Raw genomic sequence first — 15416 nt, 5'->3', positions numbered from 1 at the left:
AGTTCGAGGTCCAAAATCCGAGGTTGTCAGGCCCCCACGACGTGGCACAGCTTGGCCGCGACCCGGCAAGTGACTGAGGGCGTCCAATCAACGGAAGGGGATAAGGCTTGTTCCCCACGACGTGGCCAACCTTAGCCACGACGTGGCACACCAGAAATGCCGCTATAAATAGATTTCAAGGGCTCCGAGTTCGATTGCTCAGTTCCTTTCTTTCTTGTGCCGAAACTCTGCGTTTAAGCCCCCGAGACCCTCCCAAAGTCCCGGTTTTCACCTTCAAGTCCCGAAGGAAGGTTTTGTGTTCCCGAGATTCCCGAGAATCCCCAGATTTTCCCGCGTTTTCAACTCTTTCTGCCGAAGTTCTGCTCGATTCTTCTCTCGACTACTTCAAATCAACCACTTCAATCAAGTGAGTTCATACCCCTACAACCACACTTTAAATGCTTTTTAAATGCTTTTGAAACACTTTTAAGGGGGGGAATACAAGTAAACACATGACTAAAATCGTGTGAAACATCGATCTTTTGATATACTTTTCATACTGTCGTTTTAACTATCTTATGAAGTTATTATCATGCAAAACACCTCACAACACAACTATATCCTCTTGGGATACAATATGTTTTATAAATAGAAATAGGTTTTATTTATACGTTTGCATACTACATCATATCAAGAGTAACCATTTCAACTATAACATGATGCTTTTACAAGAAAACTCAACTCATCACGTTTTTGTAACACGGTAGAAAACGAAATCATTTCATACGAACAATTTTCATCATATTACTCGTGAACTTGTTGTTAGCAATCATGTGATGGCATATGGCTTTTTTTGTACCAAACGAAAGTCCCCAGCTATAACCAGAGTCTCTTGGAGGGAGAGCGTGACAAGTGTGTATAGATCTATACGGGGCTGACAACTCCGCACCCTGACTGTTAGCTACAGTCCGTCATTGGGGTGACAAATGTCAACATTAGGTACTGCGTCTAGTATGGTTATGAGGAACTCACAACACGCAGAAACAATGACTCATGCACGTAGTAATACTTAACTCAATCATGCTTGGGGGGTAATAACTATATTCTAGGGTATTATCGGCATGATCAAAACTCAGGTTAAAACACTTCCACAACTAGTTTTACTTAACAATAAGACTGCACTTCACTTTTAGGAAAATAAGGGATTTTCCTGGTTCATATACATTCATTTTGTACAATAACGATTTACAACATCATTCTTTTGAGCATGTCATAGTTGCTTACAGCTTACGGTCTTGGTCATTTGAGACTGCATTTCACTTTTAGGAAAATAAGGGGTTTTCCAGGTTCAAATACATACAATTTATACAACAATCATTCATATTCATTTCATACACTCATAAGAAAATATCGGATTTTCTGGAAAACACACACGCACTTTCGAATGGCATACATTTCCTCAAAACATTGCTTATGAACTCACCAACTTAAATGTTGACACTTTTTCTTTGAAATAACTTGTATTCTCAGGAAACCGCTAAACCAGGTAGCAACTACTTTTGAAGACTAACGCGCTGGCATTAGTAACATATTTTGGATCACCATATTGTATTTGATTTCTTTTACAAACATGTAACACATACAATCATGTAAACTTTTCAAATATACTTATATTATGGTGGTGTGTACTTTCTTTACTATTCAATTGTTATGATACTTGACATGACGTCCTCCGCCCCCGAACGTTTCCGCCGTTCTGGTTTGGGGGTGTGACAGATTGGTATCAGAGCATTGTTTATAGTGAACTAAGTATATCAAAACCATTTTTGATATACAACTATAAACACAACTGGGCAAAAACACTCTGATTAAGAGTCATACTTTTAAAATTAAATTTATTTAGTTTTTGCAAAGTAGGCATGCATTCATTTCATATTAATAACAGGGTCAATATCATAATTAAAACAATATAGAAGTATTATAGATGAGTTGTGCAATACAGGTATGCCTTGGGATATGTAATCGGGACTGGGATAAATATAGCCTGATCAACTATATTTGTCCGAGAGCCGAACTGTGTATGCCAGGGGATAGCTACAATGGACAACAACTCTAAAACTTACCAAACTTATAAACTTTAGAATCAAGCATAACATTTAGAATACTATAGGAGTATTTTATGCATACAATAGTTTAACTTTGATGTCAACCTTATGTGCCTTAGTTCTAGACAATCCTTATCTCCCTATTCTCGTAAAAACTCAATGGCTGGGTTCCACCTACCAGGAGACCCCTACTACCCGAACCATTCAATCATTAAGCAAAACCTTCATAGTAGTAATAATAGAGATAGACTAAAAAGCGCTGAAAACACATACGTAGAATGCACTATCCCACTAACGAACGTCTTACAATGAGAAGTACCGATGTCGGCATTCGACGTGGATTGGTGTGGCCCTACCCATACCAGTTCCATTAATTATAAAAGACCCTTTCACTTTAACCATCAACTAACGAAACTCGATCGATTTATAATGACAAACCCGACACAAACCCCAATTGGGTCTAGTTTCAAAACCCCAAAGTACTCATGTGAGGAGTACTATATCATTACAACCTTCCCGTAGTATCCCCCAACAGATCATTTAGAAATACCATGCATACAACGAGTCAAATCCAAGCTCAGAAACTAGGAGTGGATTCAACCATGAACTTCAAAACGTAGCTGCCCTAATGCATCGAGTGAATATGCTAACATTTAGAAGAACATAAGTAAATAAACCCAAAACCACACGATCCCGATCGGTCGAAGTGATAGGCGGAGTAATGAAGGTCCGCTGAAACACGCACATTAGGATCTAGATTCGTAAAGGAACAAGAGGAACAAATCGACCAGAAGCACTCACGCCTGCCCGCAAGAATTGGAGTCCCAGTCAAAATGCGAATTTCAGGACGAAATTCTCTCTGACGGGGGGGATAATGTAACAACAGCAAAATTCAGGTCAAAATTTAAACGTTTATAAAACCGTAATTGAGTATACTAAGTGGTAAATATCGTAACAAGGTTTTCATACATATAAAGAACACAAAAATTCAAGTTATAACGAAGAAGTTATGACCATTCTAAGATTTCCGACAAAACCGGCAACACCGATTAAACGAAAAATGCGAAGTTTCAATACAATAGTTTTTAGCCTTAGGTATCTAAATGAAAGTTGTAGATAACATTAAACTGTGAGCGTACATAAAAAGAACGTACAAATCTGACTTCGTATGAGGAAGTTATGATTTTTCCAAGATTCGGGTATAATAGTAGACAGCTAAAAACTCGAAATAGAGCTCGAGATAGTTTTGACCAAAACAACCTAAATGAGAATCTAAGGTCTCAAAATTAGTAGCGCAACGGCGAAAAGTCTGACCAAAGCGGACATCGGATGAAGAAGTTATGGAATTTTAACGGACTTTTCGTGTCCCGGCCCGTTAAAAATAAATAATTAAAACTAAAGTCAAAATTTGCCGATGAAGTCTAAACGAGAATTATAGATCATATTTTTAGCTACGCGTGCATATAAAGAACGTCGAAAACGGAGCTCATACGCGAAAGTTATGGATTTTACAAGTTCGAGGTCCAAAATCCGAGGTTGTCAGGCCCCCACGACGTGGCACAGCTTGGCCGCGACCCGGCAAGTGACTGAGGGCATCCAATCAATGGAAGGGGATAAGGCTTGTTCCCCACGACGTGGCCAACCTTAGCCACAACGTGGCACACCAAAAATGCCACTATAAATAGATTTCAAGGGCTCCGAGTTCCATTGCTCAGTTCCTTTCTTTCTCGTGTCGAAACTCTGCGTTTAAGCCCCCGAGACCCTCCCAAAGTCCCGGTTTTCACCTTCAAGTCCCGAAGGAAGGTTTTGTGTTCCCGAGATTCCCAAGAATCCCGAGATTTTCCCGCGTTTTCAACTCTTTCTGCCGAAGTTCTGCTCGATTCTTCTCTCGACTACTTCAAATCAACCACTTCAATCAAGTGAGTTCACACCCCTACAACCACACTTTAAATGCTTTTTAAATGCTTTTGAAACACTTTTAAGGGGGTGAATACAAGTAAACACATGACTAAAATCGTGTGAAACATCGATCTTTTGATATACTTTTCATACTGTCGTTTTAACTATCTTATGAAGTTATTATCATGCAAAACACCTCACAACACAACTTTACCCTCTTGGGATACAATATGTTTTATAAATAGAAATAGGTTTTATTTATACGTTTGCATACTACATCATATCAAGAGTAACCATTTCAACTATAACATGATGCTTTTACAAGAAAACTCAACTCATCACGTTTTTGTAACACGGTAGAAAACGAAATCATTTCATACGAACAATTTTCATCATATTACTCGTGAACTTGTTGTTAGCAATCATGTGATGGCATATGGCTTTTTTTGTACCAAACGAAAGTCCCCACCTATAACCAGAGTCTCTTGGAGGGAGAGCGTGACAAGTGTGTATAGATCTATACGAGGCTGACAACTCCGCACCCTGACTGTTAGCTACAGTCTGTCATTGGGGTGACAAATGTCAACATTAGGTACTGCGTCTAGTATGGTTATGAGGAACTCACAACACGCGGAAACAATGAATCATGCACGTAGTAATACTTAACTCAATCATGCTTGGGGGGGGGTAATAACTATATTCTAGGGTATTATCGGCATGATCAAAACTCAGATTAAAACACTTCCACAACTAGTTTTACTTAACAATAAGACTGCACTTCACTTTTAGGAAAATAAGGGATTTTCCTGGTTCATATACATTCATTTTGTACAATAACGATTTACAACATCATTCTTTTGAGCATGTCATAGTTGCTTACAGCTTACGGTCTTGGTCATTTGAGACTGCATTTCACTTTTAGGAAAATAAAGGGTTTTCCAGGTTCAAATACATACAATTTATACAACAATCATTCATATTCATTTCATACACTCATAAGAAAATATCAGATTTTCTGGAAAACACACACGCACTTTCGAATGGCATACATTTCCTCAAAACACTGCTTATGAACCCACCAACTTAAAATGTTGACACTTTTTCTTTGAAATAACTTGTATTATCAGGAAACCGCTAAACCAGGTAGCAACTAGTTTTGAAGACTAACGCGCTGGCATTAGTAACATATTTTGGATCACCATATTGTATTTGATTTCTTTTACAAACATGTAACACATACAATCATGTAAACTTTTCAAATATACTTATATTATGGTGGTGTGTACTTTCTTTACTATTCAATTGTTATGATACTTGACTTGACGTCCTCCGCCCCCGAACGTTTCCGTCGTTCTGGTTTGGGGGTGTGACAGATAATATTAAAAATCGCTTCTCAAGGTTCCGAGTTTATTATTAAATTATTATATTTAAATGGGATGTTACACCACCTCTACGACCCTTTGTAGTAGAAAAGGTGGACTAAACGGCTGCAAGCTGTAATAAGAAGCTTGTTTGTTTTTAACCTTTACAGGCTGCTGCAATAAACTAAAATGTGAATAAACCAAATTTACAAAATTAAAATAATTTTTCAAAACAAAAAATTTGATAACTTTAGTCTTGTAACATTGAAATAAAATTCATTGCATTTTTTATAAAAACATTCAATACTATTAAATACTATTTACAAATTAAATGAATTAACATTAAAATTACATTATTTTAGCTAACATCCTTACGAATTGCTTCAGATTGCTCTTGATTTGGAGCTCCTTCATAAAAACTTCATTCAACACTTTTAGCAACATTCTTTTGGCTCCTCTTTTACCTTTGCTTCACAAATATAAGTATGATTTCAAAGAACATAAATACATCATATTTTTACGAGCATACTTCTGATTACAAGCATATACCATTTGACCATTTGCATTTGTTACTAGAGATGTGCAAGACCAAACAAAATGCAATTAAATTAAACTTCAATGTTCTATCAAGCATTTCATCGAGCACATGTAATGCATAACTTGTTTCCCTCTTAAATTACTACCACTATATGTATACTAACCATCCCACTCTTTAGACATCCAATTAAGCGAAGAAAGAAAACATATACATGGTTGGAAGCAAATCAAAGTAACAAAAATCAGACTTTTCATTGACATGCATCAAATCAACATAAACTTGCAAGAAAATCAGAAAATCAACATAAACTTGACAGCACCAACATATAAATGTTGATGATTTCAACAAGAACATTAGAAAAACAATTGATTTCAAGAACATATAACAACATTTGATTTCATAAACATATAAATGTTGCTAAAAAGAACAATTCATTTCTACAACAGTTGTCAATTTCAAGAACTGAATTGGAAGAAAAAACATACATGTTGGAGCAGCGAACATAAAATCGACAAGGGTGGAGCATAAAATCGACTAGGGTGGAGCAGCCATGGCGAGTGGCGACATGCGAGTTGCTGCAACAACTCGATGGGAAAGGAAGAATGATGGGAGATGGATTGAGCGACGTTTCTTTTTCAATGTTATGTCTGGTTCTTTTTTTCTTTTAGGTTTAGTGTAACGCCCCGATTCTCAGGTATTGTTAATATGAGTTTTTGGATTAGGCCCTACTCGACAAGTTGGTTTACCTACTCATCGAGTAGCGGCGAGAAGGATCGCGGGTTAAGTGACCTACTCGACGAGTCCATATTGGGACTCAGCGAGTAGGAGCTGGCAAGTGAAATCCTAATTCTCAGGGTTTGCACCCCTATTTAAAGGGACCTTAGCCTCCCTTAGACCTCCTTACAGTTCCAAAGAACCCTTGAGAGCCTTATTCGTGTGTGTGTGTGTGCCTTGTGTGTGTGTTTGAAGCTTGAAAGAGAGTCCTTGGAGGGAGAAGACTTGGAAGAGAAGGAGATTGAAGCAATTAGAGTGTGGGAATCAACACTTATCTCATATATCAACTTCAAAAGGTACCCAAACCATCATTCTCCTTATATATCGCCTTTATTGGGTGAGTTTTAGGGTTTTCATGGAATATCAAGTTGGTATGATGAGTTATGGGCTAGATCTGAAGTTGTAACTTCAGATCTGGACTCTCTTTGGGTTCTAGAAGCATAAAGTTGCAGCTTTAGTCGTGATTGAGGTCCCCTTTGTGCATAAAGACCCATCAATAGGTTAGATTTGCCATTTTGAGCCTTTAAAGCCATGCATGCACGTAAAGTTTGCAACTTTACGTGATAAGCATGTCCTAGAAGCTTGAATCTGTGATTTGGAGCTGCTGCATGGCTCAAAATGGATCTGTATGGAGATGGCTATTGAACTCAACGAGTTGGTTGAACAACTCGGCGAGTCCGGTGAAGATTGTCATGAGAGGCGACGAGTTGAAGAACAACTCGGCAAGTCGGATGAGTTTTAACCAAGAATATGCTCGTAAGTATATCCGTCGAGTCGCGGGGAGGGAACTCGACGGGTGGCCTTAAGGTCTGATCGGGATTCGAAGGAACTCGACGAGTCACCTTGATGACTCGGCGAGTTGGATTGTGCTTCAAGGGACTCGGCGAGTAGCTGGGTGTACTCGGCGAGTTAAGGTCAACATGGACTGTTGACCCTGACTGAGGACTTTAACCTTGATCAGGAGTTGACTATTGGGTTATGGAGTACCTTATAAGGTGAAAGACTTATGCGTATATTGAGTTATGATTATAGGTGGTGGGGCCTGTGTCGAGTGATCCGAGAGTTAGAGTTTGCCTTCCGAGTCGACATCTGCGACGTGAGTTATCCTCACTATATCGATAGGGTCTACGGCACCAAGGCCGGCCTTTAGTTGTTATTGTTATGGTATGTTGCATGTGGTTATGATTTGTTAGTTTGGAATCGAGGTAGACAGTATGTTATGCTTTTATGATCCGTAGGGATTGGTGTGTTAGTGACCTGCTAGGTCGGTACTCTAGTTACAGGAGAATTCTATGATTGTGATCAGTGAGACAAATATGTTTGATGTTTGTATATGCCAGTATATGATAGTTATGTGCACATGGTTATTTGTTTGTTGGTTGGGTTGAGGCGGTCCTGCTTTGTGCTAAAGGCCAACATACCATATGAGCGGTCCGGAGAGACTGTAGGCCCACGTGGCGGACCAGTCATGCCGAAGACTCGGGATAGATCCAGACAGACTGTAGGCCCGGTAGGGCGGTCCAGTCAGGCCGATGGCCCAGTATGCATGTTGACTGGTTGATCATTACTGTTATGGTATTGTCAGTGTGGTGTTGGTATTTTGGGGGTAGCTCACTAGGCTCTCGGGCTTACAGTTTCAGTTTACTGTTTCAGGTACTTCAGGAGATCGTGAAAAGACGAAGGCGTGACCGTATCGCTCCTTATCCTTATGATTTTTGGGACACTCTGATGGAAAATGATTTGAAAACATTTTGTAAACAATGTTATGTGATTTTTATTTATGATTGAAAAAGTTTAAATTTGGTGTGAAATTTTATGGATGTTACATTTAGTTAGAAAGAGGTGAAGAAAGGCAATGTCAATGTTGTTTGGGGCAAAGATGAGAAAAGGTTTTTGAGCCCGAAGCTGTTTAAAAAACAAACTGCTGCGAAATTAAAAATGTTGCACGTGTTCTGTGCCAAGCAACAATAAATGCTAAAAAGTGGTTTTTTTAAAACGAACAACACCTAATTCATTTAACTTCATTTTGCCAAAAGAAAACAACCACGGTAAATGTTTGATAAGTTTATGAAAAATGTAGCACAAAAAGTATAAAAAAAGAGGTTTTTTTAAAACGAACAACACCTAATTCATTTAACTTCATTTTGCCAAAAGAAAACAACCCTGGTAAATGTTTGATAAGTTTATGAAAAATGTAGCACAAAAAGTATAAATAAAACGTAGATCAGACATATTTATGTAACGAGGCAAATTGTCTTTTTTGATAGTTGAACAAAAATGATTTTATAAAATATATAAAAGCTCTAGATCAGATCATTTTAGTGAATTACTGTTGTTTAATATTACAAAATATTAATTATATAGGGATTTTGGGTTTCGAATGTTTCGAGTACATTGACAATTGTACCCTTACAAGCTTCCACTATCCACATGTGTTGAAGCTTTGAATAAACAAAAGATGTACAACAAAAAGATTTGGCCATCATCACATATGATCCATATTTTGAATGAACAAAAGATGTACAAAGTAAAAAAGGCCAAAAAGCTTGATCCGAAAAAGCTTCCTCACGTTCTTATATCATCAACTAAAAGGTCAACTCAAGGAAAAAGGAGATTCAACAATCAACTTTTTCCCCGAATCTAGGAACACTCCGAAGCCCCATTTTATGTATTATTTTTGGCAAACAGAACCTGTGTACAAACATTCGGTTTGTAATAAAATATGAATATATGATTAATCTATTATCTTCAAATCTGAACATATAAAAGGCGTATGTATAATCTTCAAAAACACATGCAAATTCATTTTTTTTGTTAATCTGAAATCAACAACATAGAAACGTGAGGATCTTTTGAATATACTGATTTAGTTTATAAGATTTACAAACAAAAATAGATCTGCAATAACCCAAGATGATGAATTATGAAACTTGATGCTTCCAACATGAACACAAAAATATCATAATTCATCTAGAATCGAATTATGTTTTAGAGGAAGCTTTTTTTGAAAATATTCTTCGACATCGAAAATTAGAACAGTAAAGAAAAGTGATCTAGACTGAAGATATTCTTGATTAACATTAGAATCAACAAGAAAACTACTTACTTATCTTATATTTCATTAATTCTTATAATCAGTGAACCCAAAAGAACAAAAGCTTATATAAAGAAACATCATAGGTTTCTTCAAGCATTTTGAAGTCTAGCAGCAAACAAACCGACAATATCTGGATACTGAAAAACATCTGCAAAGATACTTTCTTGATTCTCAAAAGACACCGGCGCCGGCGCCATATGATGACTGTAGAACGGAAAACCACCACCACCACCACCGTTGAAGCTCTGCTCAAATCCAAGCTGGCTGTGGTGACTGTTTGTAGGTGCAGAAGAGATCCTGTTAGGGTTTTCAAAAAAGAAACCAAAAGGGTTCGATTCAAGTGTCTTCTTATTATCATGAACCGGTTCCGGTCCAGACAAAGCTTTTAGATCAGGTTTGGCTTGTTTCTCCGGCTTCGGGTAAAACCCGGTTAACACTTCATCTAGCAAACCAGAATGATCCGACTCCGAAGGGAAGAACTCCTTGTACTCGTCTTGATTAGACAGAACCGGCATGGCCGTACAAGTTTTTGAAGCGTGTGCAGAACCTGTCGATGTACAACCCGACAAAGCAGCGCCAGAGTTGCAGAACGATGAAGATGAACCGGAGTTGAAGAAATCGTGGAAGAGAAGAGAGTTAAACGAAGTGTTCCGCTGTAACGTCGGCATCGGAAAGTTTTCGTAAGGTGAGGAAGATAAAGGTTGAGATTGGGTCTTGTTGAAAGTGAAAGGATTAAGGAGACTATCGCTAGGCGGAGGAGGGTACACAAAGTTGGTTCGAGCCTTGCTGCCACGCATGGCACGGGCGGCGCAGTCATAAGCACATGCAGCTTCCTCGGCTGTGTCAAAAGTCCCGAGCCACCGACGTTCTTTCGACTGCGGGTCGCGTATCTCGGCGGCGTAACGACCCCAGGGGCGGCGGCGAACACCTCGGTATCTCATGGAACCGTTGGTTCCATTAGCTTCTTTGAGTGCTAGCCTCTTGTTGGCGGCGGAGTTTGTGGTTGTTGTGTTGCTGCAACGTTTTTGGACGGAGGGGGAGGGTGCTTGAAAGAGGTCAGATTCTGATGAGGGTGTGTATCCGGCGAGTCTTCTCATGGCTTCTTCCATTTTGTAAATAGAAGTGTTTTTTGGAAATATGCAATAATATAATTGATAGTGTGGGGATGTGGGTGGTATTTATAGGGAGGACAAAAGGTGAGGTGTGCATGAAGTGGTTGTACGTTGTGTGTTGGAAGTTAGAAGAACTACAGAAAGGAAGGAATGTGCATGCATGGGGGATTGAGCTTGAATCTAAAGCTTGTCACTTGGCAATACAATCTTTTTAGAGATATTCAAACAAACGACACAAAATTTTGGAAAATAACTCAACTTTGAGTATTATGACAATAATTTTCGAAATGGTTATTTCGAGTATTTTAAAAAAATATGAAAATAAATCTTTTTGATATTTCAAATGTATAATCTTTATGGTATTTTTTGAAGAAAATTTATCTGTATAAAAAACTTCTAAGTTTTCGACGTTTTTAAATTCTAGTTCTATCTTAACGTGTGTGTATTTTAATCCCACGAAACAAATCGGTGGATGCTAAAGTTAATTTAGAGCATCTACAATGGGAAGTTTAATGGAAGGGTTGAATGAGGTGTCATGTCTAGTTGTCATTCAATGAATACAATTCCACCATTATGGAATGCCACCTTAACATTCAATGGATTTGGAATTCAATAGGAAAAAGGAAAGTCTTTAAATCTTTAAATAATTTTTTTAATATGTTCCATTGAACTTGTAGAGTTTAATGCATTGTGGGATAAAAATGAATAGAGTTGTATGAAACAGTTATAGAGTTCAATGCATTGTGGATGCCCTTAACATTAATACACGTATGATTATCCATAATGTATAAACTCTGTAATATCCTTATATATAGTTGCGAAGTGAGGAATGTCCAATCTAATGACAGAGTTAGGCTTGCTCGCATATTTCATCTTAGATTCAAGTCCGTGTGACAGTTTTTTCGACATGGTTTCTTTTGTTTTTGTGTTTATATTGTGAATTCTTTAACTTGACATCAAAAAGTGAGTTGTGTTCGGTCTTCATATACCACCATCATTTTACAAGTCAGGGATGTTAAGGTCCCTATGGTTTCCGGATTCAAGACATCCTTCTTTGGGAGCAACAACCTTAGCTAATGACACACAACTTTTTTTCGATTTCCTTTCATTGCCTCTCCACAAGAGTTTTCTACCGATTTTTTCAAGCACATCAATAATGCACAAGGGTGTTTTAATTAAATAGGACGAAATAATAGATGGGAAGGCTACCGAAAACATAGTTGTTTAAGGTTGTAAGGCCTCCAAATTATAAAGTTTTGACATTCCTACAACTATAAAATTTTGTTTGAAATCGATCAACAATGGGTTTCTAATGTTTCTTGAGACCCATGTTTGCCCTGAACGGGGACCCCTAAGTAGATGAACAGGAGTGAGGCAGCCTCTCAACCATGAAAATTTGTCCATCTGGTCACTTCATTAGAGGTAGTCCAACTAGATGATTTTGTTTGAAATAACACTGCCAACTATTGTAAGCTCCGTCACTATGAAAAAAATGATACTATCAATTAGACTCAGAATTTCTTACATCTTATATACATTATTTATATCTTATATGCATTGTTTTAATTGAATGTCTAGAATCGAGGGGGTGGAAAGTGGTGTTGGGTGGGGATGGGGTTAGTAAATATTATTAATAATTAGGGTTTTCTTTTTCAAAGGAGCAAATAAATGCTGCTAACACCTATATATAAGGCCATGATTGTAGGGAGAGAGTAGGGAATATTTGATTTCTAATTTAGTTTAAGTTTGTTTACTATTTTTTTATTTTAGAAAATTAAACAAGTCTTATAAAATTGTATTGCAATGACAATCTATTTGTTGGCTAAAATATAACTAAAAGATTCCTATAGAAAATAGGTAAATCGTAAATATAGTTTATGTTTGATAAGTAAAACTAAAATATTTTATATTTTAGATTATGTTTTTGATTAATTAAGTTGTAATAGATAAATGTATATGAATTGTTTAAATTGCTAGTCATATTTTTCATATGTTATATTTCGAAAAATAATAATATCTTGCAAACTTGGAATTTGTTATTGCAAAAAAATAAAAAAACTAAAATTAAATTTGCAGCTTTTAAATAACTCGTAATTAAGGGTAATTAACCATTGCTTATTGCTTCAAATTTTATGGCTTTTCTGCTTCTCTCTAGCTATTTTTGATCAACTTCGGTAGTTTACTAACAATCCCTGTTCTAGCAGAAGAAATTTTAATCGGTTTTTCTTTCCGACTTAATGCATCAGCAACAATGTTTGCTTTCCCGGTGTGGTAATGAATCTCACAATCATAATCTTTTGATAATTTCATCCACCTTCTTTGACGCATATTTAATTCTTTTTTATCAAATACATATTTCAAACTTTTATGTTTAAGATCATGCACATGATATTTTTGTTCAACTGGCTTCAGTTGTCTCGATGCATATGCAATTACTCGTCCTCTCTCAAAACATATCCTAAACCAACTCCAGATGCATCCATATACACCACGAAACTATCTACTCCTTGCGGTAAGGCTAATATTGGAGTTTGACATAACATCTCTTTTAATTGTTGAAATGCATGATGATGATCGTCAGTCCATATGAATTTCTCGCTTTTTCTCATCAATTTAGTTAAGGGTGCCGCGATCGAAGAAAAGTTTTCTATAAATCGTCGGTAGTATCCTGCTAATGCAACGAAACTACGAATCTCTGATGGATTATTCGGAGGATCCCAATTCATCATGACCTCAACTTTTGCGGGGTCCATTTTCACACCGTCTATATTAATCATGTGGCCCAAAAATTGAACCTCTTGAAGCCAAAACTCACATTTTGAAAATTTGGCATATAATTTCTCTTGATGTAACATTTCCAAAATTTGTCGTAAATCCTCACAGTGCTTATCACAACTTCTCGAATATATCAAAATATCATCTATGAAGACGATCAGAAATTTATCTAAAAACAGGCGACATATCCTATTCATTAGATCCATAAAAGTTGCAGGTGCATTTGTTAAACCAAACGGCGTTACCAAAAATTTGTAATGTATGTATCTTGTTCGAAAAGTAGTCTTCGGAATGTCCGCTTCCGTTACCTTTAACTAGTGATACTTTGATCTTAAATCGATTTTTGAGAAATATGAAGCACCTTGGAGTTGATTAAATAAATCATCGATTCGTGGTATTGGGTATCGATTCTTTGTAGTAATCTTATTTAATTCTCTATAATCAACACACTTACGCATCGTACCGTCCTTCTTTTTAATGAATAAAATTGGTGCTCCCCATGGCGACGAACTCAGGCGTATAAAACCTTGATCAGTCAGTTCTTGTAACTTATTACGGAGCTCCTCCATTTCTGACGGTGCTAATCGGTAAGGCGTTCATGCTACGGGATAGGATCCTGGTGCCAAATCAATAGTGAACTCTACTTCTCGATCAGGAGGTAATCCCGACAACTCATCAGGAAACACATCGGAATACTCTTTCACAACTTCTACATCATGAATTTCTCGTTTCATGGTCTTCGGCTCCGTTATGTATGCAAGGTACGTTATCCCTCCTTTAAAAATATCGTTTCTAGCTCGGGCCATTGTTATTACACGAATTTTATTAAATTGCCTTTCTCCTTGTACAACTACTTTTGACTCTTTGGAGACTCAATAATAAGTGATTTTTTGTCGCAAATTATATGGGCTTTATTTGCAATCAACCAGTCCATTCCTACCACGACTTCAAACTCTCTGGTGATTATCGGTTTCATATTGATAGGGTAAATTTTCCCGTCAATTTCAAACCGGCAATCTAAATATTGATCTTTAACCAAAACTCGAATTCCATCAATCATTTCAACTACTATTTTCTCATTTAGTAGGACGGACGATATCTTTAATTTCTTAATAAATTGTTTTGAAGCAAACAAAAACTTAGCACCCGTATCGAATACAACACATACTAGAGATTAGTTTAAAGTAGAAGTACTTGAGACAACATCAGGTTTGTCCTGGGCTTCCTCAATTGTCATCTAAAAGAGTCGTCCCCTCATAACAACTTCTCTCCCTTCTTATTTCTTCACCTCTTTCATCTTGCCTCTATCATCTCGTCTAACGTCTCCCGGCACCGTTGTTTTTGTTCTCAGGCAGTTTGCATAAAAATGCCCTCCTTCTCCATAGTTGAAACACAACGGCTTATTTGATAAACAATTCTGAGCAGTATGTCCCGGCTTACCACATTGGAAACATTTTAAAGTAGTTGCGGTACTTTCACAACTTCAAACATGTCGTTTTCGACACTTATCACACCATTTTCCTTCGTTCCTCCTTGTATCAGAATTATACGGTTTATTCTAAGCTCTTCCTCCTTTCGCAGATCCTTCAGATTTTCCTTCCTAATGTCTTTTTTCTCCTGGGTTATCTCTCTCGTCATTTCGTTCTCTTTCTCGATCTTGACATTTGATCTCCAACTCACAATCCTTTGCAACATCTACCACTTGACGAAAAGTGGTATATTTGGATTCGTGTATAATTCTCGTATGTGAGTTGTCAATCCCCACCGATATTTGTC

General features: G+C 37.3%; 1 protein-coding gene across 1 annotated transcript; it reads right to left on the bottom strand.

Moving 5' to 3' along the window:
* Nucleotides 1–9742: 9742 nt before the first annotated feature.
* LOC111889930 (ethylene-responsive transcription factor ESR2) lies at nucleotides 9743–10878 on the bottom strand. The gene has a single exon (XM_023886074.2). It carries the CDS (start codon nucleotides 10860–10862, stop codon nucleotides 9843–9845), a length of 1020 nt encoding a protein of 339 aa, XP_023741842.1. The 5' UTR covers nucleotides 10863–10878; the 3' UTR covers nucleotides 9743–9842.
* Nucleotides 10879–15416: the final 4538 nt, after the last annotated feature.

Source organism: Lactuca sativa, chromosome 8 (assembly GCF_002870075.4).
Source record: "Lactuca sativa cultivar Salinas chromosome 8, Lsat_Salinas_v11, whole genome shotgun sequence".
Lineage (NCBI taxonomy): Eukaryota > Viridiplantae > Streptophyta > Magnoliopsida > Asterales > Asteraceae > Lactuca > Lactuca sativa.
This window is presented reverse-complemented; position numbering and strand designations above follow the sequence as displayed.

What these genes read in the sequence shown, in the direction of transcription:
- LOC111889930 (XM_023886074.2), bottom strand. Translation starts at nt 10,862, where the DNA reads ATGGAAGAAGCCATGAGAAGACTCGCCGGATACACACCCTCATCAGAA.